Consider the following 27,547-nt stretch of genomic DNA (forward strand, 5'->3'; position numbering starts at 1 on the left):
CCTAAGGGCTGCCAGCAGGGGACAAAGGGATAGGCCGCTGGCCAGGTGACCTGCTGCAGCCAAGAGACCAGGAAGGAGATATAGATATGCCATGTGGCTAACTCCATCTTGGTCTTCAGCTCAGCACTTCATCCCAGAGGCAGCAGTGCAGGGATCGAAGGGCCGGAAAGACCTGTGGACCCATCCTGATCCTAGGATGCGCAACAAGGACTTTTAAGCCAGCAGCTGTAACATCTCTGCTAGAGCCTGCATCGAGACCTGGGAGATTCGATGCATGTAACGTACTATCCTTCAACAACCTCACTCTCAGGGTATGTCTACACTACCCTCCTAGTTCGAACTAGCGGGGTAATGTATGCATACCGCGCTTGCTAATGAAGCCCGGGATTTGAATTTCCCGGGCTTCATTAGCATAAGCGGGGAGCCGCCATTTTTAAATCCCCGCTGCTTCGAACCCCGTGCAGCGCGGCTACACGGGGCTCGAACTAGGTAGTTCGGACTAGGGTGCCTATTCCGAACTACCGGTACACCTCGTTTCACGACCCTACTCCCTGGACCCTGCACCACCGATCCTGCACACCGGACCCTGCACTCCCGACCCTGCGCACTGGACCCTGTTCCCCCGACCCTGCTCCCCCGACCCTGCTCCCCCAGACCCTGCATCCAGGACCTTGCTCTCTGGACCCTGCACCCCCCGATAGTGCACACCGACCCTTCTCCCCCGATCCTGCGCCCCTGACCCTGCACCCCCAATGCAGCAAGATGTGACTCCGCCAGCCAGCCACTAGAATCCAGAGGGTTCACTGCTACTCCGAGGTGCAGCCCAGCGAAGGACGGATGCAGGCATGAGAGGACAGGCCGACAGCCCTGGTTCCCTTGGGGGAGGGGTTACAGGCCCCTGGTCTCCCTGACACGGGTTAGTCTGCTCCCTCCACGCGTCCCCACGCTCTGACCCCCCTCCCCAAGCCCTCCCTCCCTTTGTGCAAACCGCTTGGGCCATTGTCCACATGCAGGGCTCTGCCCTCCCCCATCCCCCCCATCCCCTCGCCCCCTTTTCCTCGTCCCCTCGCCGCCTTCCCCTCCGTCCCCTCGCCGCCTTCCCCTCCGTCCCCTCGCCACCTTCCCCTCCGTCCCCTCGCCCCCTTCCCCTCCGTCCCCTCGCCACCTTCCCCCTCCGTCCCCTCGCCCCCTTCCCCCGTCCCCTCGCCACCTTCCCCCTCCGTCCCCTCGTCCCCATCCCCCCGTCCCCTCGCCACCTTCCCCCTCCGTCCCCTCGCCCCTTCCCCCGTCCCCTCGCCACCTTCCCCCTCCGTCCCCTTGCCCCCTTCCCCTCCGTCCCCTCGCCGCCCTCCCCCCGTCCCCTCGCCGCCTTCCCCCTCCGTCCCCTCGCCGCCTTCGTCCCCTAGCCGCCTTCCCCCCGTCCCCTCGCCACCTTCTCCCTCCGTCCCCTCGCCCCCTTCCCCCCGTCCCCTCGCCCCCGTCCTCCTCCGCCCCCTCGCCCCCATCCCCCTGTACCCTCGCCCCCATCCCCCCGTCCCCTCGCCACCTTCCCCCTCCGTCCCCTCGTCCCCATCCCCCCGTCCCCTCGCCGCCCTCCCCCCGTCCCTTCGCCGCCTTCCCCCTCCGTCCCCTCGCCGCCTTCGTCCCCTTGCCGCCTTCTCCCTCCGTCCCCTCGCCCCCTTCCCCTTGCCGCCATTCCCCCCGTCCCCTCGCCCCCGTCCTCCTCCGCCCCCTCGCCCCCATCCCCCTGTACCCTCGCCCCCATCCCCCCATCCCCTCGCCACCTTCCCCCTGTACCTTCGCCGCCTTCCCCCCGTCCCCTCACTGCCTTCCCCCCGTCCCCTCGCCCCCATTCCGCCCTGTCCCCTCACCCCCATCCCCCCGTACCCCTCGCCCCCATTCCTCCCATTCCCTCGCCCCCATTCCTCCCGTTCCCTCACCGCCTTCCCCCCATCCCCTCGCCCCCATCCCCTCTGTACCCTTACAGGCAGACCCCCTGCATGCCCTTGCCCACACCACCGTCTTCTCCATGGCTGGCAGGCACAAGGATCAGCCCCCCACCCTGGAAGCCAGACCGGGAGGCTAGGTCCCTGGCTAGGTGCTGCTGTGAATTCAGGGGCCTCGCATGGGAACCGCCTGCTGCCTAGAACTGCATCAGGCCACTGGAGCGCCGGGCCTGGCGAGAGGACTACGCCCCCTCTAAGCGCACATTGGAACTGCCCTGCGGTCAGCCAGCACTGCCCTGCAGGGCCCCTCTGGTGCGCGTGCACCACCGGCAGGGTGGCGTGCTGCCAGCACCCAGCGCGGGGGGAGCGCAGGCTCTGGGGTGCGAACATGCTTGGGCAGCACCGAGGCCCGCAGGGCTCTGCGCCAGGAGCTGCACTAATACAAAGAACAGGCCCGGGAGACCCACAGGAAGAGCTGCCCCTCCGTGCCCCCCTTGCCCTCCCTCTCTGGCCGAGCTCAGTGCTGTCTCCCCCTTGCCGGGCTCTTTCCTGCCCCCCGTGCCGTGGCCAGCGCTGGGGGCAGCCCTGGGGCTTAGGACAGCAGGAGAGACAGGGCTCAGCACAGCACCAGCACAGCAAGGCGGGAAGGCCCCTCCCCCGCACACCCAGCTGGGCTGCTTACCTGGGAGCTTGGGGGCTTTGATAGGGTACCCCAGAGGGACGCCGGGCTGCTGGCCCCCAAATCCTCCGAAGCCTGAAAGACAAGAGCAGAAGCTCTCAGGCCCCATGCTTCTGGCAGCACCTGCTCTGCACCCCCCGCTGGGCACAGGGCCACGTGGGGGTCCAGATCCCACGTGTGGGCAGAGCTGGGTGGGGAGACACCCCTGGGGTATCTGGACCCTGCACCTGAGAGTGCCACAGGCAGGGAAACGGGCACTCACCAGGAATTCCCGCAAGGCCTCCTGCTCCTCCTGGGAAAGAGAAAAACAGCCTAACAAGGGAAGAGCCAGGCCATACGGGCCTGACACAGGCCATACAGGGCAGGGCAGAGCCAGGCCTTATAGGGCACAGACATGTCATATGGGCCTGAGACATGCCACACAGGCCCGAGACAGGGCATATGGGGCGAGGCAGAGCCAGGCCATTCGAGGCAGAGCCAGGCCATGTGGGGCAGAGCCAGGCCATACGGGGCAGAGCCAGGCCATACGGGGTGGAGGCAAGCCACACAGGCCCGAGACAGGCCATATGGGGCGAGGTACAGCTAGGCCATGTGGGGCAGAGCCAGGCCATGTGGGCCTCTGACAGGCCATAAGGGGCAGGGCAGAGCCAGGCCATACAGGCCTGAGACAGGCCACATGGGGCAGAGCCAGGCCACAGTGGGCTGCCCTGCCCTGTTGGCTCCATGTTGGTCCACACAGGCCAGAGAGTGGATATGGGCCTGGTCCCATTCGCGTAGGCTTTCAGCGCCCCAGGTCCCCCTGCACCATGTGACCAACCCCAGGGAAACGGGCCCTCTTCCACCCTGAGCACTCTTGGCAGGATGCAGACCCCCACCCTTCCCTGCCAGACAGGAGCCAGGGCAGCCCGCTGGGCAGGGCGACATACCTGGGCCTTTTGCCTTGACTCCCGTCCCCGTGGGCACACCGGGCAGGACGCCAATCCCAGGGTAACGGAGCCCTACAATGCAGCGCAAAGGGAACCAAGTGAATGCAGGGCCCCTCCATCCCACGCCCTAACCCTACATGGGCCCTTCTCCATCCCATGCCCTGACCCCACACGGGCCCCTCTCCATCCCATGCCCTGACCCCACATGGGCCCTTCTCCATCCCACACCCCGACCCCAAATGGACCCTTCTCCATCCCATGCCCTGACCCCAAATGGACCCTTCTCCATCCCACGCCCTGACCCCAAATGGACCCTTCTCCATCCCATGCCCTGACCCTACATGGGCCCTTCTCCATCCCACGCCCTGACCCCACATGGGCCCTTCTCCATCCCACACCCCGACCCGACACGGGGCCCTTCTCCATCCCACGCCCTGACCCCAAATGGACCCTTCTCCATCCCACGCCCTGACCCCAAATGGACCCTTCTCCATCCCATGCCCTGACCCTACATGGGCCCTTCTCCATCCCACGCCCTGACCCCACATGGGCCCTTCTCCATCCCACACCCCGACCCGACACGGGGCCCTTCTCCATCCCACGCCCTGACCCCAAATGGACCCTTCTCCATCCCATGCCCTGACCCCACATGGACCCTTCTCCATCCCACGCCCTGACCCCACATGGGCCCTTCTCCATCCCACGCCCTGACCCCACATGGGCCCCTCTCCATCCCACGCCCTGACCCAACACGGGCCCCCTCCATCCCACGCCCTGACCCGACACGGGCCCCTCTCCATCCCATGCCCCGACCCGACACGGGCCCCTCTCCATCCCACGCCCCGACCCGACACGGGCCCCTCCATCCCACGCCCCGACCCGACACGGGCCCCCTCTATCCCACGCCCTGACCCGACACGGGCCCCTCTCCATCCCACACCCTGACCCGACACGGGCCCCTCTCCATCCCACACCCTGACCCGACACGGGCCCCTCTCCATCCCACACCCTGACCCGACACGGGCCCCTCTCCATCCCACACTCTTACCCGACACGGGCCCCTCTCCATCCCACGCCCCGACCCGACACGGGCCTCTCCATCCCACGCCCTAACCCGACACGGGCCCCTCTCCATCCCACGCCCTAACCCGACACGGGCCCCTCTCCATCCCACGCCCTAACCCGACACGGGCCCCTCTCCATCCCATGCTCTGACCCGACACGGGCCTCTCTCCATCCCACACTCTTACCCGACACGGGCCCCTCTCCATCCCACGCCCTAACCCGACACGGGCCCCTCTCCATCCCACACCTTGACCCGACACGGGCCCCTCTCCATCCCACGCTCTGACTCGACACGGGCCCCTCTCCATCCCACACTCTTACCCGACACGGGCCCCTCTCCATCCCACGCCCTGACCCGACACGGGCCTCTCCATCCCACGCCCTGACCCGACACGGGCCCCTCTCCATCCCACGCCCTAACCCGACACGGGCCCCTCTCCATCCCATGCTCTGACTCGACACGGGCCCCTCTCCATCCCACACTCTTACCCGACACGGGCCCCTCTCCATCCCACGCCCTGACCCGACACGGGCCTCTCCATCCCACGCCCTGACCCGACATGGGCCCCTCTCCATCCCACGCCCTGACCCGACACGGGCCTCTCCATCCCACGCCCTGACCCGACACGGGCCCCTCTCCATCCCACGCCCTGACCCGACACGGGCCCCTCTCCATCCCACACTCTGACCCGACACGGGCCCCTCTCCATCCCACACCCTGACCCGACACGGGCCCCTCTCCATCCCACACTCTTACCCGAGACGGGCCCCTCTCCATCCCACGCCCCGACCCGACACGGGCCTCTCCATCCCATGCCCTGACCCGACACGGGCCCCTCTCCATCCCACACTCTTACCCGACACGGGCCCCTCTCCATCCCACGCCCCGACCCGACACGAGCCTCTCCATCCCACGCCCTGACCCGACATGGGCCCCTCCATCCCACAACCTGACCCGACACGGGCCCCTCTCCATCCCACACCCTGACCCGACACGGGCCCCTCTCTATCCCACGCCCCGACCCGGGCCCCTCAATCCCACACTCTGACCCGACATGGGCCCCTCCATCCCACACCCTGACCCGACATGGGCCCCTCCATCCCACACCCTGACCCGACACGGGCCCCTCCATCCCACACCAGGGCTTGCACCTGTGATGTAAGTGGTCAGTTTCGGGTCTAGATTTGGTTGGGACAGGACGAGGTCCCTCCTAGAATGAGTGGGTCGCCTGCAGGCTGGCTGGGAGGCGTCCTGCGGGTCCTTTGGACACAGAAGTCCTCACAGGGCCCAGGACTGGGGCCTGGCTCTCGCTCTCTGCGACGGCGCATTGGGGAGCTCCCAACCCCGCTGCCCCGTCCGCGGCCGGAGGGGACTCTCGCCGGCCAGGGGGGTAGAGGGTTCATTGGCTCTCAGGGACACCGCTCAGCCCAGGAGCAGTGTGGGCATTCCTCTCCGGGGGGAAGGGCTCCCGGTCCCCTCTCCGCATCCTACCCAGCCAAGACCGACTCCCCTTCCCAGCAGCTGGTTCCTCAGCCCCCCGGCGGCCCCGCCTCTCGCTTTGGTCAGATTCCTCCAGGCGGCTGGGCCATGCCTACGGGCCTTGCACTGCATACAGACCCACACAGGGCAGTAGGGTCGCACCCAGCACAGCACGGCCTCCAGTCAATGCAAAAGCAGGGCGGAGCCAGGGCCAGCCCCCCAGGACGCCTGCCACACTCACCTGTTCCTGGGAGCACGCCACCGGGGAACACCCCTGGAATGCCGACACCTGCAGCCAAGAGGGGGAGGGTAGTGACTGTGTCCAGCTACAGGGTCCCGCTCCTCCCAGCCCTTCACTCCCACCTACCTGGTACCTTGCCCGGTTTCCCTCCAGCGCCTACTCCTGGCTGCACCCCAGCCTGGGGCCCCACCACACCTGCAAGGGAGCCAGGGGCCATGAGCACTGGGCAAGCAGATAACACGGCAGGCTGCTGCCCTGCTCAGGGCAGGGCATGGGGCAGTCAGAGACGTGCAACACGCCTTACCTGTTGAGACCCCAACACCAGCAGGTCCGCCCACGCCGCCTATGCCGCCCACGCCAGCACCTGGTTACCAAAGGAAGCATCAGGCACAGGGCACAGTGGACTCGAAGCAGGGAACCGGAGCATGGGGTACTTCCTGCCTGCTAGAGCTGCAGGCTCAGCCCTGAACTATGCGCGCCAGGGGGACCAGGGAAGTTCAGCCTCCGTGGGCCCTCTGCTCTGGGCTGCCCCACATTCCGCGAGCCTGGGCAGCAGGATCCTGGCCTGTCTAGTGCCAGGTGCCGCATGCCTGGCTCTGCGTGCCCAGTGAGTGACTCCTAACTGCGGGCAGCTCATGGACCCCGGGCACAGCCCTCTCCTGACTCTCACCCCTGCCGCAGGCCAGCCCTAGCCTCTTGCTTGTGGCCTCAGACCTGGCTGGACACCAGGACCTGCCCCAGAGAAGGCAGCAGCCCAGGGCAGCCCAGCTGGGCCAGACCACACAGTGCTGTTGCCCCAGCTTTTCCCCTTGGGGGGCCTGAGCTCCTGGTCTGATTTCAGCGCCAGGCCATCTGGCGATGCCCGTCCCAGTCTCGCCTGCGGCAGCTTGCACATGGCTACACGTGGTGTGTGGCGGGGCAGCGGGCACCGGGTGGGGGATGCAGGCACCACGGAACCGCTCCTGCAGGAGAGCCACAGTCACTAACCGGCTTTGGCAGCAGCTTTGTAGGCAGCTCCCAGCCCAGCCCCTGGGTAGATGCCACCAGGGTAGATACCTCCTGGATAGATGCCTGGCTGGACCAGGCCCCCTGCCAGAGAGAGAGGGAGGGTGAGCTGGAACTGGGGAGACTCCAGCTCCAAGGGCCAGGGGAGTCACCCTGCTCTGGCCCCCTCACTGCTGGCTGGGCTGCTCCAGGCCAGGGCCCTGGGGGGATCTCCCAGTGCTGCAAAGCCAAGCCCCAAGGACTGGCCAGGACCCCCCTGCAGTGCAAAGTGGAGGCACAAGCCATGTGCCCTGCTGCTGGGTCCCTGTGCTCGGAGCCTTGGAGCGAATGGCTGCCAGGGCCCACGGCAGGCATGGGGCTGAGACACTGCCGGCCCCAAGGGGGCTCGTGCTGGTGCAGCTGCTCCCTGCAGGCAGGAGTGTGAGCAAGCTCTTGGCTGAACTGTGCAGGGGCATCCTGGGGCAGGGGCAGCAGGGCAGTGTGGGGCAGGGGCTGGGGCAGCGGGACTGTGTGGGGCAGGGGCTGGGGCAGTGGGGTTATGTGGGGCAGGGGCTGGGGCAGTGGGGTTATGTGGGGCAGGGGCTGGGACAGCAGGACTCTGTCCATCTTCAGAGTCAGCCCGGACTCCTTAACGCCCTCGCCACTCTGTCTCGCCCGTCTCCGCCCACGCCTGCCCTGCCCCTGCCCCCACATCTCTGCCCTCCCCTCCATGCTCCCTGCCTGAGCCCAGGACATCCACATCCTCCACGCCCTCCAGAGCTGGCAGGAACCTGGGCCAGACAGTTAAATGCCTGGCTGTCCTCATGCCTGGCACAATAGATGGGGGCTGCAGCTGAACCCCATTGCTGAGGGCTGGGGACAGCCTGGCCCCCAAGCCACTGCAAGGCCCTTGTCAGCCTGGCCCATCTCTGGGCATCTGAGGGGCCCTAGGCCCTGTGCTGTGCACTGCATGGAAGGGAGGGCCCTGGGTGTGACGTAGTGGGGGGTACCTTGCTGGTTGCTGGGCAGTGGGTTGGGAGTGACCTCCACTGGCTGCTGGCTGCAGCACGGCCCGGCAGGGCAGGGGATGAGTCATTATGCAAGGGGGCTTCGAACCTGTCTGACCAGTGATCTCCCAGGGTATGTCTACACTACAGCGCTAGTTCGAACTAACTTAGTTCGAATTAGTTAATTCGAACTAAGCTAGTTCGAACTAATGCATCTAGAACTAAAAACTAGTTCGAACTAGCGTTTTGCTAGTTCGAACTAGCAAGTCCACATTGAGTGGACTCTGAACAGGGCTTAAGGATGGCCGGAAGCAGTGCCGGCAGGGCATAAAAGGAGGACTTAGAGCATGGAGATGCTGTCTCAGGCTAGCCGAGGGCTGCGCTTAAAGGGTCCCGACCCCCACCCCGGACACACAGTTCTAAGGGGTGCCCCGCTTGCAAAGAAGTTCTGGCTTGGAGTGCCCTGAGTGCCCACACTGGGCACATCACACCACTCGGCCATCAGCCCGGCTGCACTTGCCGCAGGCTGCCATCTGGGGAGAGGGAGTAATTGGGGGGCTGCAGGAGAGCTTCCACCCCCAGAAGCCCGCAGAGCCAGCCCAGTCCTCCCCATCGGGGGCTCGTACCCCATTCCTCCCTCACCTCCTTCCACTTACCCTTCCTTAGCCCCCCTTCCTATTGATGTACAAAATAAAGATAACGTTTCTTCCAACATTGACTCTGTCTTTATTGAAAAAAAACTGGGGGAGACTGGGAAAAGGAGGTGGGAGAGGGGAAGAGAAAGGCTGGGAGAGGGGAGGGCAACTAACATGATCAGGGGTTGGGAACAGGTCCCAGATGAAGAGAGGCTACAGAGACTGGGACTGTTCAGCTTAGAAAAGAGGAGACGGAGGGGGGACAGGATAGAGGTCTCTAAAAGCAGGGGTTGGGTGGAGAGGGTGCATTCAGAAAAGTTCTTCCTGAGTTCCCATAAAGAAGGACTAGAGGACACCAAAGGAAAGGAATGGGTAGCAGGCTTCAAACTAGTAAGAGAAAGTTGTTGTTCTTCCCAAAAAGCAAATAGTTAACCTGTGGAACTCCTTGCTGCAGGAGGCTGTGAAGGCTACAACTAGAACAGAGTTGAAAGGGAAGTGAGATCAAGTCATGGAGGTTGGGTCCATGGAGTCCTATTAGCCAGAGGGTAGGAGTGGTGTCCCTGCCCAAAGTTTGTGGAAGGCTGGAGAGGGATGGCACGAGACAAATGGCTTGGTCATTGTCTTCGGTCCATCCCCTCCAGGGTCCCTAGGGTTGGCCGCTGTTGGCAGACAGGCTACTGGGCTAGATGGACCTTTGGTCTGACCCAGTACGGCCATTGTAAGCTCAGCGCTCAGGGTCGGGGGTCTCAGTGGACCCCCTTGATTTTCATGCACACCTGGTCCTGGGTGGCCAGGCTGGCAGTTCTCCTGCCCTAGACGGCCACTTTCCTGTGCCTAGTGCGGAGATCGTGGATGAGGTCCACGATGTCCGCACTAGCCCAGGAAGGTGCCCGCCTCTTGCGGTCCAGGGCAAACTCCCGGGAGCCGCCAGCCTGGTCCCGGCAAGAGGGGGTGGGCTGGGGGGCATCGGGTGGGTGGCTCTGTGCCGTGCCAGGTGCAGGGTCTGCTAGCTGGGTGCTGGCAGGCTTGCACCTGGCACGGGCACCGTAGCCAGCCCGTGCCCCTTTAAGACGTCCGGGGCCGGGAGGGGGGCATAGAGTTTCCCTGGTGTTGGCCAGAGTGGCCACCAGGGAAACCTGGGGAGGGCTAGCCTCCCACTAGTTCGAACTAAAGGGCTACACAGCCCTTAGTTCGAACTAGCTAGTTCGAACTAGGCGTTAGTCCTCGTAAAATGAGGTGGGGGGTACGTCTACACTACAGCGCTAGTTCGAACTAACTTAGTTCGAATTAGTTAATTCGAACTAAGCTAGTTCGAACTAACGCATCTAGAACTAAAAACTAGTTCGAACTAGCGTTTTGCTAGTTCGAACTAGTAAGTCCACATTGAGTGGACTCTGAACAGGGCTTAATGATGGCCGGAAGCAGTGCCGGCAGGGCATAAAAGGAGGACTTAGAGCATGGAGATACTGTCTCAGGCTAGCCGAGGGCTGTGCTTAAAGGGTCCCGACCCCCACCCCGGACACACAGTTCTAAGGGGTGCCCCGCTTGCAAAGAAGTTCTGGCTTGGAGTGCCCTGAGTGCCCACACTGGGCACATCACACCACTCGGCCATCAGCCCGGCTGCACTTGCCGCAGGCTGCCATCTGGGGAGAGGGAGTAATTGGGGGGCTGCAGGAGAGCTTCCACCCCCAGAAGCCCGCAGAGCCAGCCCAGTCCTCCCCATCGGGGGCTCGTACCCCATTCCTCCCTCACCTCCTTCCACTTGCCCTTCCCTAGCCCCCCTTCTTATTGATGTACAAAATAAAGATAACGTTTCTTCCAACATTGACTCTGTCTTTATTGAAAAAAACTGGGGGAGACTGGGAAAAGGAGGTGGGAGAGGGGAAGAGAAAGGCTGGGAGAGGGGAGGGCAACTAACATGATCAGGGGTTGGGAACAGGTCCCAGATGAAGAGAGGCTACAGAGACTGGGACTGTTCAGCTTAGAAAAGAGGAGACGGAGGGGGGACAGGATAGAGGTCTCTAAAAGCAGGGGTTGGGTGGAGAGGGTGCATTCAGAAAAGTTCTTCCTGAGTTCCCATAAAGAAGGACTAGAGGACACCAAAGGAAAGGAATGGGTAGCAGGCTTCAAACTAGTAAGAGAAAGTTGTTCTTGACAAGGCAAATAGTTAACCTGTGGAACTCCTTGCTGCAGGAGGTTGTGAAGGCTAGAACTAGAACAGAGTTTAAAGGGAAGTGAGATCAAGTGATGGAGGTTGGGTCCATGGAGTCCTATTAGCCAGAGGGTAGGAGTGGTGTCCCTGCCCAAAGTTTGTGGAAGGCTGGAGAGGGATGGCACGAGACAAATGGCTTGGTCATTGTCTTCGGTCCATCCCCTCCAGGGTCCCTAGGGTTGGCCGCTGTCGGCAGACAGGCTACTGGGCTAGATGGACCTTTGGTCTGACCCAGGACGGCCATTGTAAGCTCAGGGCTCAGGGTCGGGGGTCTCAGTGGACCCCCTTGATTTTCATGCACACCTGGTCCTGGGTGGCCAGGCTGGCAGCTCTCCTGCCCTAGACGGCCACTTTCCTGTGCCTAGTGCGGAGATCGTGGACGAGGTCCACGATGTCCGCACTAGCCCAGGAAGGTGCCCGCCTCTTGCGGTCCAGGGCAAGCTCCTGGGAGCCGCCAGCCTGGTCCCGGCAAGAGGGGGTGGGCTGGGGGGCATCGGGTGGGTGGCTCTGTGCCGTGCCAGGTGCAGGGTCTGCTAGCTGGGTGCTGGCAGGCTTCCACCTGGCACGGGCACCGTAGCCAGCCCGTGCCCCTTTAAGGGGTCCGGGGCCGGGAGGGGGGCATAGAGTTTCCCTGGTGTTGGCCAGAGTGGCCACCAGGGAAACCTGGGGAGGGCTAGCCTCCCACTAGTTCGAACTAAAGGGCTACACAGCCCTTAGTTCGAACTAGCTAGTTCGAACTAGGCGTTAGTCCTCGTAAAATGAGGTTTACCTAGTTCGAACTAAGCGCTCCGCTAGTTCGATTCAAATTCGAACTAGCGGAGCGCTAGTGTAGCGCATAGGAAAGTTAGTTCGAACTAACGTCCGTTAGTTCGAACTAACTTTCTAGTGTAGACATACCCTTACCTAGTTCGAACTAAGCGCTCCGCTAGTTCGATTCAAATTCGAACTAGCGGAGCGCTAGTGTAGCGCCTATTAAAGTTAGTTCGAACTAACGTCCGTTAGTTCGAACTAACTTTGTAGTGTAGACATACCCCCAGGGAGTGGAACAATGGGAAGAAGGGGAATGGAGCCCTGGCTGGGGGCAGGGCTGGAAGTGAGGGAGTTAGTTTCTGTCTGGAATCATGGAGGAGACAGCCTAGGGAAGGGGCTGGGATTCAGGGGCCCAGGCTTCCCCATCTCAAGGGGGGCTGAGGCATCCTAGGCCTGCCCTGGAACCAGATGACATCTGTGCTGTGCTGTATGATGGAGAAGCAATAAACTCCCTCTGTTCTACTGGCTGGGGAAGTCTGTCCGTGCCATTACAGGGGTGCAGGAGACAGGAAAACCCCAACGCGCTGTCACACCAGGCAAGCAGTCCCGCCCGCCCTCCGGGCAGAGCTCCACCTCCCGGGATTGCCCCCAGTGTCCCCGCACTCACCTGGCTGCAGGCCAAGCGTGCCGAGCCCCCCGAGGCCTGCAAAGAGAGGGCTGGTGGGAAGGGAAGGGGCCAGAGGCGCTGGGGAAGGCTGCTCAGCTGCAGCCAGTCCGCACCCGGGCCCTGTGGCCAGCACTCGGCTCTGCCCTCAGAGGGGCAGCCCAGGCATTGGCCTGGGGCTAGCGCCACTGTGATGGCCAGAGCCGAGGCTCCCTTGCGCCCCAGGATCTCTGCCCCCTAGGGAAGAGGGGGAGCCTGGCAGGTTCCCAGAATCCCAGCTTCCATTTCAGGGATACGCGACTCTCTTGCCTCCCGCTCTGCCTGGCACCATACCCAGTGCCCCCATGTGCCCGACGGGACCAGCTAGTTTGCCAGCCCCCAGCCCCAAACCATCCACAGGGGCCTGTGGCAGAGCGGGGGGCTGGGATTCCCACTGACACCCACGTGACACCCTTAGGCCCAGCCCAGCACTTAACAAGGTGCTTCCCGGGGGGAGACAAAGGGAGGGAGGTGGGGATGAACACCTGGCTGAAGAGACTGAGCCGAGTGCTGGGGCTTCGGGGGCTGAGAACCCCGCCCCAAGGGGTCTGAGGCTGCCTGCCCCTCACTTGGATGCCCACGTCGAACCCGGGCTGGGCCGTACCTCGCAGAAGCAATAAACTCCCTGTTCTACGGGCTGGCAGAGTCTCATCTTGTTGCTACGGGGTGCAGGGTGGGGTCCCCGACGCGCCGCCACCGACCCCCAGAGCTGGGAAAGCTTCACGCCGTCTCTCCGGGCCGAACCGCCCTTGCTCCAGCTTCCAGCCCCCACACGTCGGAGCCTCCCCACTCGCCGGAGCGCAGGCGTCCTTGCGCCCTGCAAGTGGGGTTGTCCGGGCTCTGCCCCAGCCCCGGCTGGCGAACACGCCAGCACTCTCTGCAGCTCGGCCCTGCTCCCCCTTCCCTTTTTTGCTCCACAGAATTTTTTCCCAGCGTTTGTTTGTTTTTTGGCGGGGGGGGGGGTGGGGGGGGTCAGTATTTTTTGTGACACCATCTGGTAACCCTAGCACCCTGTGACCAAGCCCCGAGCCGTCCCTAGGCTCAGACATGGCCTGAGTCTGCTGAGAGCCTGAGCCCGAGCTGCGCAGGGCGCCTGCCTCGCGGCTTCCCCACAGGCTGCTGGCTTGGAGCAGAAGGAGCCGCGGGGGTCGCTGTTGCCTTGGGAAGGGGCTGGACTTCTCCGCGTGGGCCAGGCTTCGGCAGCCCCCTCCGCTCCGCAGCGGCCAGCATGCCGGGCCTCCTCCGCCCTGCCAGTGCCCCATTTCTGCCCCCCACACCACAGGAGGCAGCCTCCAGCCTGGATCAGAAGCCTTTCAAGTGTGGGGCAAGTCAAGGACTTTGCAACATCTGTGCCTCCTCCGCCGCTTGCTCCCTCCAGGCCCGTTCCCTGCCCGTGGCCGGGGGCGTCTGCCAGGGCTCAGGCTGGGCTTCACGCCCACAAACCCTCCTTTTTCTCTGTCCGCCCTGCCATCGGAGCCCCGCCTTGCCCGGCCCGGGGCCAATCGCCTTGCTGCCCCCCTAGGCTGGGCCCGGGCTGAGGCTGAATGGGCAGGCTGGCCCACTGAGGCGGGCACTTGGCTGCCTGGGCCATCGTCCAGCAGCCCATGGGCTTGGCTTCTCTCATCTGCCTCCCGGCCTGCTGGGGCCCAGCCCTTTCCTTCCTGCCCCCAAGCCCAGCTGAACGCCCTCGCCTGGGGCTGGCACATGCCTCTTGGCGCTGCCCAGCTCCACACGCCGGCCCTGCGCCTCCCTGCCCGGCTCCGCACGCTGGCTCTGCGCCTCCCCGCCCGGCTCCGCACGCTGGCTCTGCACCTCCCCGCCCAGTTCCGCACGCCGGCCCTGCGCCTCCCCGCCCGGCTCCGCACGCTGACTCTGCGCCTCCCCGCCCGGCTCCGCACTCCGGCTCTGCGCCTCCCCGCCCGGCTCCGCACGCTGGCTCTGCGCCTCCCCGCCCGGCTCCGCACGCTGGCTACACCTCCCCGCCCGGCTCCGCACGCTGACTCTGCGCCTCCCCGCCCGGCTCCGCACGCCGGCTCTGCGCCTCCCCGCCCGGCTCCGCACTCCGGCTCTGCGCCTCCCCGCCCGGCTCCGCACGCTGGCTCTGCGCCTCCCCGCCCGGCTCCGCACGCTGGCTACACCTCCCCGCCCGGCTCCGCACGCTGACTCTGCGCCTCCCCGCCCGGCTCCGCACGCTGACTCTGCGCCTCCCCGCCCGGCTCCGCACGCTGGCTACACCTCCCCGCCCGGCTCCGCACGCTGACTCTGCGCCTCCCCGCCCGGCTCCGCACGCTGGCTACGCCTCCCCGCCCGGCTCCGCACGCCGGCCCTGCGCCTCCCCGCCCGGCTGCAGAGCTGTCGTGCTGGCTCAGGCAGCGCCCCCGCCCCAGGAGAGAAGCAATGCACAGCTGAGGAGAAAGCCCTGCCCCCAACGCACCATCACACCAGGAAAGCAGACCCCCCCCCAACCCCCGGGCAGGGCTCCACCTCCCGGGATTGCCCCCAGTGTCCCCGCACTCACCTGGCTGCAGGCCAAGCGTGCCAAGCCCCCCGAAGCCTGCAAAGAGAGGGCTGGTGGGAAAGGAAGGGGCCAGAGGCGCTGGGGAAGGCTGCTCAGCTGCAGCCAGTCCGCACCCGGGCCCTGTGGCCAGCACTCGGATCTGCCCTCAGAGGGGCAGCCCAGGCATTGGCCTGGGGCTAGCACTACTGTGATGGCCAGAGCCGAGGCTCCCTTGTGCCCCAGGACCTCTGCCCCCTAGGGCACGGTGGCTCTGCACGTCCCCGCCCGGCTCCGCACGCTGGCCCTGCGCCTCCCCGCCCGGCTCCGCGCGCTGGCCCTGTGCCTCCCCGCCCGGCTCCGCGCGCTGGCCCTGCGCCTCCCCGCCCGGCTCCGCGCGCTGGCCCTGCGCCTCCCCGCCCGGCTCCGCGCGCTGGCCCTGCGCCTCCCCGCCCGGCTCCGCGCGCTGGCCCTGCGCCTCCCCGCCCGCTGGCTCCGCACGCTGGCCCTGCGCCTCCCCGCCCGGCTCCGCACGCTGGCCCTGCGCCTCCCCGCCCGGCTCCGCACGCTGGCCCTGCGCCTCCCCGCCCGGCTCCGCACGCTGGCCCTGCGCCTCCCCGCCCGGCTCCGCACGGTGGCCCTGCGCCTCCCCGCCCGGCTCCGCACGGTGGCCCTGCGCCTCCCCGCCCGGCTCCGCACGGTGGCCCTGCGCCTCCCCGCCCGGCTCCGCACGCTGGCCCTGCGCCTCCCCGCCCGGCTCCGCACGCTGGCCCTGCGCCTCCCCGCCCGGCTCCGCACGCTGGCCCTGCGCCTCCCCGCCCGGCTCCGCACGCTGGCCCTGCGCCTCCCCGCCCGGCTCCGCACGGTGGCCCCGCGCCTCGCCGCCCGGCTCCGCACGGTGGCCCCGCGCCTCCCCGCCCGGCTCCGCACGCTGGCCCTGCGCCTCCCCGCCCGGCTCCGCACGCTGGCTCCGCGCCTCCCCGCCCGGCTCCGCACGCTGGCCCTGCGCCTCCCCGCCCGGCTCCGCACGCTGGCTCCGCGCCTCCCCGCCCGGCTCCGCACGCTGGCCCTGCGCCTCCCCGCCCGGCTCCGCACGCTGGCCCTGCGCCTCCCCACCCGGCTGCAGAGCTGTCGTGCTGGCTCAGGCAGCGCCCCCGCCCCAGGAGAGAAGCAAGGCACAGCTGAGGAGAAAGCCCTGCCCGCAGCGAGTGGAGCCCACCCTGCCCAGGCCCAGGAGGGGCACGTCCCTTACCTGGCTTGGGAGGTTTGGCTCCAGCACCGAGCCCTAGGGAGAAGCGAGAGCCACAAGGGTGAGGTAAGGCTGGTGGCTTGGAGGGACACGAGCGAGGCCTGCCCCGCCCCTTGGGAGCTTGTGGGGCACAGGCAGAGAACCCCCCACCTGAGAGCCAGAATCGAGTCCCAAGCCCCTGAGGCTGGTCTGGGCAGCACAGCAGGGGGCTCATGGGGCCGCTGCCGCTGGAGAGACCCACTGCAGGTCTGCACGCCAGGGAGAGCTTCCCTCCAGCGCCCCGCGCCCAGGGCCTGCTCGCCAGCCACCGGTGCCTCGGGCCATGCAGGTGGCAAATGGGTCATGCCTCTCAGGGCAGCACTCACCTGCACCCGCGAGTCCTGCGCCAGCCCCCAGGCCTCCTACTCCCAGGCCTCCAAGCCCAGCAGCTCCTGCAAACAGCAGCACATGCTCAGCGCCCGCGGGCACGGCCCCACAAGCTGCCACCGCCGCCCCAGCCCTGGCCCAGCCCAAGGGCTCCCTGCCCGGCCTGCTGACGGATGCTTTGTGGGCGCCAGGGATCTGAAAGGCACCTGCGCTGCAGCACCTGCGGCCCGAGCCCTGGAACTGGCTCCAGCGTGCCTCGCTGGGCTGGGGGCCTGTGGCTGCTGGACCAGCCCTGGACCCCCGCCCGGCTGGCCCCCGCGAGCCTCCCCCCACACATGGCTCCTGCCGGCAGACAGCAGCCTCCATGCCCGCTGGGGAAGCACTCACCTGGGTAATAGCCCAGAGCCGGGACTCCTCCTCCAGCACCAGGCAGCCCTGCAAAGGGAACAGGCAGCGTCACCCCGGCCCCCAGGCACCTTCCCGCACACAAGGGGAGGCAGGACCCCGGAGCCCTGGGGCAGCGGCGGGGCCCAGCCTTGCTGTAGGACCAGGAGCCTGTCCCTGCACCGCCCTGCGCCTCAGTTTGCCCCGCGTCGCCATGACGACAACCACAGGGACACCCTTTGGGGGGACCCACAGAGGCAGGAGCAGCAGGAGGCCGGTGCCCTCACAGGCCCTGCCACTTTGCTCACAGGACCCAGGATCCAAGGGAGAGGGTCCCAGCCCCACAGGGCCCTGGTGGAGGGGACCCTGCACCCCCAGAGCAGCCAGACTCCGCCGGCCGGTAGAACAGGGGGGTTGTTGCTCCTCCAGGACAGCCCAGCCCAGACGTGAGGTGGCTCCAGGAGCCAGGGCCAGGGCGCCTCAGAGCCAGCGCCCCCTCCACCCTCAGCACCCGGCTTGCTCTGTTCCCGTCACGTTTCCCAGCCAGGAACTGCCCCGCTCCCAGGCCTGCCCCCAGCCAGGTGGCGTCTCCCCCTCCCTCCCTGTGTCTCTCCGGGGAAGAGCCTTGTTCCTGCTCCGGCTGGGCCAGTGCACGTGCGGGTCAGTGGGAATCCCAGCGCACGGGAGCCCGGTTACAGAGCAGGCCCCCCTCCCGCAGGGCCCTGGTGGAGGGGCGGATGCCACTGAGGGCCTGGGGCAGGGCCTGGCCTGGCTCCACCTCTCCCCTAGCTGGCTGAGGGGTGTCTCCGGGGCGCCGGGGGAGGCAGGGCCCTGTTCTCTTGGCTGGGAGCCCCCCCATGGCTTGCTGGGGACAGCCCCAGAGGGGGAGGATCCAAGTGCAGGAGCCAGGGCAGCGCCATTTCCCCGGCTGGGCCGCGCTGACCTGGTCGCTGCCATGGGGCAGGGAGCCCCAGTGATGCCCCCAGGCAGGCTCCTGGCCCAACCCCCGCGACAGGCCGGGGGTGAGGTGCCTGTTCCGGGGGTGCAGGGCTGGAGCACAGCGCTGGGAGCGAACCACCCGCCGGCTCCGCCAGGCCACACGAAACGGCGCAGCATCGGGGGGCAGGCGCTGGCCCAGATCACTAACCCCGGGCTGCCTCCGACCGGGGCCGGGCCGCGCCGGGAGAGGAGCGCGGGATCACGGGGCAGAGCGGGGCGGCCGGGGGCTGGTGCCAGCTGTGTCAAATGTGGGGCCTGCGGCTCTGCTCAGCAGGGCTAGGGACGCACGGGCCTTTTCACCACTGCCCACGGGAGCCGGCCTGGTCCCAGCCAGCCCAGCAGCCCCTAGGCAGGGGCGGCCCGAGAGGAGCTGCCGGCAGCCGGCGCCCCAGGCGGAATGCGCCATCAGCGCCCCCGCCTACACAGCCCTCAACGGCGTGACATCATCACGGGGCGCCCCGTTTAACGCAGCGCCCACGGCGACAGCCCAGTCGGCCTACAGGCACGGGCCGCCCCTGCCCCTAGGCAAAGGACCGTGGGGGGGGGGGGGCGAGAGGCATTGCCCACACATTGGGGAAGGGTGACACCTGGTCCCCCAGCGCTGGGCGCTCGGCCAGGCCCTGCTCAGCTGCTTCTGCCTCTGGGGAGGCGACAACGTCCTGCACCAGCCAGAGACAGCACGAGACAGACTGACGCCCGGCTCCCACCAGGGCACTGGTGCCAGGGATCCCATTCCCAGACCCCAGCCATACATGGGGCACTAGTGCCAGGATTCACACTCCCAGACCCCCAGCCATACACGGGGCACTAGTGCCAGGATTCACACTCTCAGACCCCAGCCATACACGGGGCACTAGTGCCAGGATTCACACTCCCAGACCCCCAGCCATACACGGGGCACTAGTGCCAGGATTCACACTCTCAGACCCCAGCCATACACGGGGCACTAGTGCCAGGATTCACACTCCCAGACCCCCAGCCATACACGGGGCACTAGTGCCAGGATTCACACTCTCAGACCCCAGCCATACACGGGGCACTAGTGCCAGGATTCACACTCCCAGACCCCCAGCCATACACAGAGCACTAGTGCCAGGATTCACACTCTCAGACCCCAGCCATACACGGGGCACTAGTGCCAGGATTCACACTCCCAGACCCCAGCCATACATGGGGCACTAGTGCCAGGATTCACACTCCCAGACCCCCAGCCATACACGGGGCACTAGTGCCAGAGGTCACACTCCCTGCTCCCAGGCAGACACAGAGAACTGGTGGCAGGGGTCACAGACCCAGCTCCCAGGCAGACACAGAGCACTAGTGCCAGGATTCACACTCTCAGACCCCAGCCATACACAGAGCACTAGTGCCAGGATTCACACTCTCAGACCCCAGCCATACACGGGGCACTAGTGCCAGGATTCACACTCCCAGACCCCAGCCATACACGGGGCACTAGTGCCAGGATTCACACTCCGAGGGTACGTCTACACTACAGCGCTAGTTCGAACTAACTTAGTTCGAATTAGTTAATTCGAACTAAGCTAATTCGAACTAACGCGTCTAGAACTAAAAACTAGTTCGAATTAGCAAAACGCTAATTCGAACTAGCAAGTCCACATTGAGTGGACTCTGAACAGGGCTTAAGGATGGCCGGAAGCAGTGCCGGCAGGGCATCAGAGGAGGACTTAGAGCGTGGAGATGCTGTCTCAGGCTAGCCGAGGGCTGCGCTTAAAGGGTCCCGACCCCCACCCCGGACAGACAGTTCTAAGGGGTGCCCCGCTTGCAAAGAAGTTCTGGCTTGGATTTCCCGGACTACCCACACTGGGCACATCACAGCACTCGGCCATCAGCCCGGCTGCACTTGCCGCAGGCTGCCATCTGGGGAGAGGGGGCAATCCGGGGGCTGCAGGAGAGCTTCCACCCCCAGAAGCCCGCAGAGCCAGCCCAGTCCTCCCCATCGGGGGCTCGTACCCCATTCCTCCCTCACCTCCTTCCACTTACCCCTCCCTAGCCCCCCTTCTTATTGATGTACAAAATAAAGATAACGTTTCTTCCAACATTGACTCTGTCTTTATTGAAAAAAACTGGGGGAGACTGGGAAAAGGAGGTGGGAGAGGGGAAGAGAAAGGCTGGGAGAGGGGAGGGCAACTAACATGATCAGGGGCTGGAAACAGGTCCCAGATGAAGAAAGGCTACAGAGACTGGGACTGTTCAGCTTAGAAAAGAGGAGACGGAGGGGGGACAGGATAGAGGTCTCTAAAAGCAGGGGTTGGGTGGAGAGGGTGCATACAGAAAAGTTCTTCCTGAGTTCCCATAAAGAAGGACTAGAGGACACCAAAGGAAAGGAATGGGTAGCAGGCTTGAAACTAGTAAGAGAAAGTTGTTGTTCTTCAGAAAGCAAATAGTTAACCTGTGGAACTCCTTGCTGCAGGAGGCTGTGAAGGCTACAACTAGAACAGAGTTTAAAGGGACGTGAGATCAAGTCATGGGGGTTGGGTCCATGGAGTGCTATTAGCCAGGGGGTAGGAGTGGTGTCCCTGCCCAAAGTTTGTGGAAGGCTGGAGAGGGATGGCACAAGACAAATGGCTTGGTCACTGTCTTCGGTCCATCCCCTCCAGGGTCCCTAGGGTTGGCCGCTGTCAGCAGACAGGCTACTGGGCTAGATGGACCTTTGGTCTAACCCAGGACGGCCATTGTAAGCTCAGGGCTCAGGGTCGGGGGTCTCAGTGGACCCCCTTGATTTTCATGCACACCTGCTCCTGGGTGGCCAGGCTGGCAGCTCTCCTGCCCTAGCCGGCCACTTTCCTGTGCCTAGTGCGGAGATCGTGGACGAGGTCCACGATGTCCGCACTATCCCAGGAAGGTGCCCGCCTCTTGCGGTCCAGGGCAAGCTCCCGGGAGCCGCCAGCCTGGTCCCGGCAAGAGGGGGTGGGCTGGGGGGCATCGGGTGGGTGGCTCCGTGCCGTGCCAGGTGCAGGGTCTGCTAGCTGGGTGCTGGCAGGCTTGCACCTGGCACGGGCACCGTAGCCAGCCCGTGCCCCTTTAAGGGGTCCGGGGCCGGGAGGGGGGCATAGAGTTTCCCTGGTGTTGGCCAGAGTGGCCACCAGGGAAACCTGGGGAGGGCTAGCCTCCCACTAGTTCGAACTAAAGGGCTACACACTAACTAGTTCGAACTAGGCGTTAGTCCTCGTAAAATGAGGTTTACCTAGTTCGAACTAAGTGCTCCGCTAGTTCGATTCAAATTCGAACTAGCGGAGCACTAGTGTAGCACCTATGAAAGTTAGTTCGAACTAACTTTGTAGTGTAGACAGACCCCCAGACCCCAGCCATACACGGGGCACTAGAGCCAGTGGTCCCACTCCCAGACCACCCCTTCTTGAGGCACTAGTGCCAGGGATCCCACTTCCAGACCCCAGCCGTACATGGGGCACTAGTGCCAGGGGTCACACTCCCACATCCCAGGCAGACACAGAGCACTAGCACCAGGGGTCATGCTCCCAAGCCTCAGCCATACACGGGGCACTAGTGCCAGGATTCACACTCCCAGACCCCACCCATACACGGGGCACTAGTGCCAGGATTCACACTCCCAGACCCCAGCCATACACGGGGCACTAGAGCCAGGGGTCCCACTCCAAGACCCCAGCCATACAGAGGGCACTAGTGCCAGGATTCACACTCCCAGCTCGACACAGAACACTAGTGCCAGGGGTCACATTCCCAGCTCCCAGGCAGACACAGAGCACTAGTGCCAGGATTCACTCTCAGACCCCAGCCATACACGGGGCACTAGTGCCAGGAGTCCCACTCCCAGCTCCCAGCCAGACACGGGGCACTAGTGCCAGGATTCACACTCCCAGACCCCAGCCATACACGGGGCACTAGTGCCAGGGGTCACACTCCCAGCTCCCAGACAGACACAGAGCACTGGTGCCAGGGATCACACTCCCAGCTGCCAGGCAGAAACGGGGTGCTAGTGCCAGGATTCACACTCCTACACCCCAGCCATACATGGGGCATTAGAGCCAGGGGTCCCACTCCCAAATCCCAGCCATACATGGGGCACTAGTGCCAGGATTCACACTCCCAGACCCCCAGCCATACATGGGGCACTAGTGCCAGGATTCACACTCCCAGACCCCAGCCATACATGGGGCACTAGTGCCAGGGGTCCCACTCCCAGACCCCAGCCATACACGGGGCACTAGTGCCAGGGGTCCCACTCCCAGACCCCAGCCATACATGGGGCACTAGTGCCAGGATTCACACTCCCAGACCCCAGCCATACACGGGGCACTAGTGCCAGGGGTCCCACTCCCAGACCCCAGCCATACATGGGGCACTAGTGCCAGGATTCACACTCCCAGACCCCAGCCATACACGGGGCACTAGTGCCAGGGGTCCCACTCCCAGACCCCAGCCATACACGGGGCACTAGTGCCAGGATTCACACTCCCAGACCCCAGCCATACACAGGGCACTAGTGCCAGGGGTCGAACTCCCAGCGCGGGCACAGCAGGGCACTAGTGGATGGCAGGCCCTGGAAGGCAAAGGCCAACGATCTCTGCCGCACTGCCAGGCCCTCGCACGCCCTGAAGCAGGCCGCCCAGCGAGCACGGAGCCCGCCCAATGTGGAGCACATTACACGGAGCCTCGGCAGGCTTTGGAATTGGTTCCAGATTCCAGCCCAGCTGATCTCACTTTGCGTGGAATCCGGCGCCTGAGAACACTCCCCCAGGCAAAGGCTGGTTCGAGCCGCTCCCTGGCCGTCTGTCTGCCTGTCCCCTTTACTCCCGGCCTGGCCCTGCCCCACTCCCCTCGGCAGAGGCTCCATTATAGCTGGGAGGGGTGACAGGGCTGTGACCTTTCCAGGCAGGGATGACAGCCCTGGCTCCTGCCCTGCCTGCCTCCCTCTGGCTCGGAAAAACAAATCCCAGATCACTCCTTGTTTAAAAGCAAAGTCTCTGTGCGGCCCGGCCCGACCCTGCCAGCCAGCGCTAAGCCGCAGCAGCAGCAAACACCCGCAGTCTGGCAGGGGCGCGCCCAGTGCTGCGAAGTTCCCACAGCAGTGCCCTGTCCGGGTCACCGTCGCCCAGCTGCAGGCTGGGAGCGCTGCCCCGCCATGTGCAGCCAGAGACCCCAGGCCACAGGCAGGGACGGCATGGCAGGAGCCAACAGGACTGGGGGCTCACCTCCTGTCCCCCTCCGCTGCCTGCTTCCAGCCTCGCCACCCCGGCCCGGCGAGCAGCCCAGCTGACGTACACCTTTCCGCACGGGGAGGAGGCAACCCCGCGGGAGCCGATGCTCATGGGAAGCTGGCTTAAGCCAGCTCCCTGGGAGCACCGACCGCCACCTGCCCCTCCTCACTGCTGCCCCGGATACAGGCTCACCGTGTATGCGGTCACTTCCCTAGCTCGAACAGGGCTCAAACCGTGGAGGACAGGTCCAGCCACGGCTGTTAGCCAGCTGGGCAGGGACTGGCAACTGGCTGGATTCCCTCCCTCTGGGCACCCGGCACCGGCCACTGTGGGCAGACAGGACCCTGGGCGGGATGGGCCCTTGGGCAGACCCCGTCTGGTCGGGGAAACCAGTGGTCCCTCAGCTCCCCCTCTGCTTATGGCTCCTTCTCAGGGCTGGTGGAGCCCCGGGCTGGTCCCTGACAGGGCTCCACACCCTCACTACCTGGTGCTGGCCCTGCCCGGAGACACGGGATCCTTTAGGGCCCAGGGCTTCTCTGCCTGGTGCTGGGCAGCCCGGTGAGGACGGGGGCTCCCTCTCCCCAGTGGATTCTGAGCTAAGCAGCCTGGGGACAGAGCAAGCCCCTGTGGTGGCGCGTTGGGGTTTTCCCGTCTCCTGCACCCCCGTAGTGGCACGGACAGACTCCCCCAGCCAGTAGAATAGAGGGAGTTTATTGCTTCTCCAGGATACAGCCCAGCACAGATGTCATCTGGTTCCAGGGCAGGCCTAGGATGCCTCAGCCCCCCTTGAGATGGGGGAGCCTGGGCCCCTAAATCCCAGCCCCTTTCCCTAGGCTGTCTCCTCCACACTTCCAGACAGCAACTCAACTCCCTCACTTCCAGTCCTGCCCCCAGCCAGGGCTCCACTCCCCTTCTTCCCAATTTTCCGCTCCCTGGGAGATCACTGGTCAGACAGGTTCGAAGCCCCCTTGCATAATGACTCATCCCCGGCCCTGCTGGGCCGTGCTGCAGCCAGCAGCCAGTGGAGGTCACTCCCAATCCACTGCCCAGCAACCAGCAAGGTACCCCCCACTACGTCACAGCCCCTGCCGCCTGCCGGCTCATGGCTGTGCTGCCTGCAGACGGTTGATCCATGTCTGGCATGAGGGTGTGCAGCTGCGCCAGGGCTCGGGGGAGTCGCTGGGCTGCTGCTGGGAGGAACCGTCTCCCGGCTGCGTGGGGCCCGCAGGGCTGGGAAGAGGATGCAGCCAGAGGCTCCTTTGCCCCTCCAGGCTGGTGTGAGGGGGAGCGTCAGAGCCTCTGGCCCCAGCCTAGTGCCCTGCAGAAGGAGCCATCCTGGGTTCCCAGAAAGGGCAGGGTGTGAGGAAAGCAGCTGGCGGTCGGCAGGGGCACGGCCTGGGTGCCTCCATCCGCTGGAGCTGGCCCAGCACTGGCACCATTTGGTGCAGCAGCAGCTCTATCACACAGTGGCTGGGCCCCAGCCTCCGGGCGGGGGAGGCAGAGCACCCTTCCTCCTAGGCCTGCTTCTCCTTTGCGCCCGGGGCCAGCTCCCCAGCCTGTTAACTCAGGATTTGTCACCCAGACTAGCCTGGCGCCTCAGCCAGACCCTGCTGGGCAGAGGAGACGCTGGCACCGGCCCTGCCGCCTTCGGTGGAATCTCTCCCCAGCTGCCGCCTGACTGGCTGTCCCAGAGGTTTCCGTCCCAGGCCTGCGTCTCCCGAGCCTCCCTCCCAGAGGGCTGGGAGCTGCACGGCATGAGGCGTGTGCCAGCCTCTCCCCTGGAGCGTGGCAGGGGCCAGCGCCTTGCTCGGCAGGAGGCCTTGGAGCCCGACAGCGCCAGGAGGTGACATCTGCTAGCGCTGGACTCCCCCATTTGGAGCTGGCTGGACGAGCCCCGTCCAGATGGTTTGTTCATAACCAGCTAGCCCCTTGGGACTCACGGCAGCGACTGCCAGGCCCCAGGCATGCCGGGCTGGCCTTGGGGGGCCCTCGCCTCCGAGCTATGAGCCAACGACCAGAGACAAGGAGTCGACCCCAGCCCTGGTGCAAGCGATCGCACGGAAACCCACAGAGCTGCACCCGCTTACTCCACTCGTCTGGCCGGGCACACTCCAGGCTCCGCCTCCCAGCCCACTGGCACGGGCTGACATCACAGCACCCCGGCACCCCCGCCGCAGCAAGGCACCAAGTCTCCTGCTGCTCCATGGCTCTGCCAGCTGTGAGCTGGGCTCCCCCGTGCTGGGCAGGGCTGCTGGGCCACTGGGCAGAGGGAGTTTGCCTGCCCTGGCTGCTCACGGGGAGTGTTTCAGGGACTCACAGACCTCACTCCAGGCTGGGCATGGAGCTGAAGGGGGCAGCGTGCCAGCCCAGAGCATGTCTCTGCCCCGGCCCAGCAGCTGCGTGTCCCGCTGCACTCAGCTAGATGAGCAATGCCCCGTGCTCCCCCGACAGCCCTTTGGGCTCTAGTCCCCTTTGCTCTGCTGGCCCGGGCAGCTGTGCAGCTGGATAGTGCCACAAAGGGTTAATGGGAAGCTGGGGAGAATTTGCATGAAACCTGACTCCTCTAGATGCTTCCCAGTCAGGAAAGAGGAACCTTGGGATGTGCCCAGCAGCCACATTGCAAACTCAGCTCTGAGCGTGGCCTTGGCCTCCCCGGGCAGCCCAGGCGTGAGGCGTTTGGCTCCCAGATCCACTCCGGAGAGCTTGGCTTGTGAGCTCCAAACCCGAGTGGCAGGAATGAACTGCAGCCGGCCAAGTATCCACCCACGTCACTGGGCAAAAGAGGTTCTTGGGGAGCAATTCGCTGGCAGGAAAAAGGCAAAATGCAGAACACAAAAGCCTGGCCACCTCTGAGCCACCTCTGAGCCCCCAAGCCAGCATCAGGGAGCCACCTGGACTGAAAACAGGAGCCTCCACGCCTGCGAGGGCAGCTCCTGGCCCCACCTCCCATTGCTCTGCCTGTGCTAGCAAGTTCACAGCAACTTTGTGGCCTCTGCCAGCAGAAGCAGCACTGACTTTGAAACACTCTTTCAGTGTCGGGGAGCACTGCAGGAGTGCGGGATGCAGGAAGCTCCAGCCCCATCAGCAGGAGGCGCTAGAGCATGGAGGGGAGCCAGTTCCCAGGCTGTCCCAGCAGGAGGCGCTAGAGCATGGAGGGGCGCCAGTTCCCAGGCTGTCCCAGCAGGAGGCGCTAGAGCATGGAGAGGCGCCAGTTCCCAGGCTGTCCCAGCAGGACGCGCTAAAGCATGGAGGGGTGCCAATTCCCAGGCTGTCCCAGCAGGAGGCACTAGAGCATGGAGGGGCGCTAGTTCCCAGGCTGACCCAATAGGAGGCGCTAGAGCCTGGAGGGGTGCTAGTTCCCAGGCTGTCCCAGCAGGAGGCGCTAGAGCACGGAGGGGTGCCAGTTCCCAGGCTGTCCCAGCAGGAGGCGCTAGAGCACAGTGACATGCTAGTTCTCAGGCTGTTCCAGCAGGAGGCGCTAGAGCCTGGAAGACCGCCAGTTCCCAGTCTGTCTCAGCAGGAGGCGCTAGAGCCTGGAGGTACTCCAGTTCCCACGCTGTCCCAGTAGGAGGCGCTAGAGCATGGTGATGCACTAGTTCCCAAGCTGTTCCAGCAGGAGGCGCTAGAGCCTGGAGGGGGGCTAGTTCCCAGGCTGTCCCAGCAGAAGGCGCTAGAGCATGGAGGGGTGCTAGTTCCCAGGCTGTCCCAGCAGGAGGCGCTAGAGCCTGGAGGTACTCCAGTTCCCACGCTGTCCCAGTAGGAGGCGCTAGAGCATGGTGATGCACTAGTTCCCAGGCTGTTCCAGCAGGAGGCGCTAGAGCCTGGAGGCACGCCAGTTCCCAGGCTATCTCAGCAGCAGGTGCTAGAGCATGGAGGCATGCTAGTTCCCAGGCTGTCCCAGCAGGAAGCGCTAGAGCATGGAGACACGCTAGTTCCCAGGCTGTCCTAGCAGGAGGCGCTAGAGCCTGGAGGGAGGGCTAGTTCCCAGGCTGTCCCAGCAGGAGGCGCTAGAGCACGGTGATGCGCTAGTTCCCAGGTTGTCCCAGCAGGAGGTGCTAGAGCACGGTGACGCACTAGTTCCCTGGCTGTTCCAGCAGGAGGCGCTAGAGCCTGGAGGCACGCCAGTTCCCAGGCTTTCCCAGCAGGAGGCGCTAGAGCCTGGAGGCACGCCAGTTCCCAGGCTGTCCCAGCAGGAGGCGCTAGAGCCTGGAGGCGCGCCAGTTCCC

The 27,547-nt window shown here is 65.1% G+C and overlaps 1 protein-coding gene across 1 annotated transcript in view; it reads right to left on the minus strand.

Annotated features, from left to right (window-relative positions):
• The window catches only part of ELN (elastin), a 74,080-nt gene that overhangs the window by 41,193 nt on the left and 5,340 nt on the right, over positions 1-27,547 (minus strand). The window contains exons 2-13 of the mRNA XM_089772255.1: positions 17,125-17,172; positions 16,737-16,802; positions 16,375-16,407; positions 15,147-15,182; positions 12,593-12,628; positions 7,325-7,426; positions 6,642-6,701; positions 6,464-6,532; positions 6,338-6,385; positions 3,552-3,623; positions 2,888-2,917; positions 2,629-2,700 (exon numbers count right to left, since the gene is read on the minus strand). Of these exons, the coding sequence (XP_089628381.1) occupies positions 2,629-2,700; positions 2,888-2,917; positions 3,552-3,623; positions 6,338-6,385; positions 6,464-6,532; positions 6,642-6,701; positions 7,325-7,426; positions 12,593-12,628; positions 15,147-15,182; positions 16,375-16,407; positions 16,737-16,802; positions 17,125-17,172 (672 nt within the window). The remainder of the gene's footprint in view (positions 1-2,628; positions 2,701-2,887; positions 2,918-3,551; positions 3,624-6,337; positions 6,386-6,463; positions 6,533-6,641; positions 6,702-7,324; positions 7,427-12,592; positions 12,629-15,146; positions 15,183-16,374; positions 16,408-16,736; positions 16,803-17,124; positions 17,173-27,547) is intronic.

Source organism: Pelodiscus sinensis, chromosome 21 (assembly GCF_052426305.1).
Source record: "Pelodiscus sinensis isolate ZL-2025 chromosome 21, ASM5242630v1, whole genome shotgun sequence".
Lineage (NCBI taxonomy): Eukaryota > Metazoa > Chordata > Testudines > Trionychidae > Pelodiscus > Pelodiscus sinensis.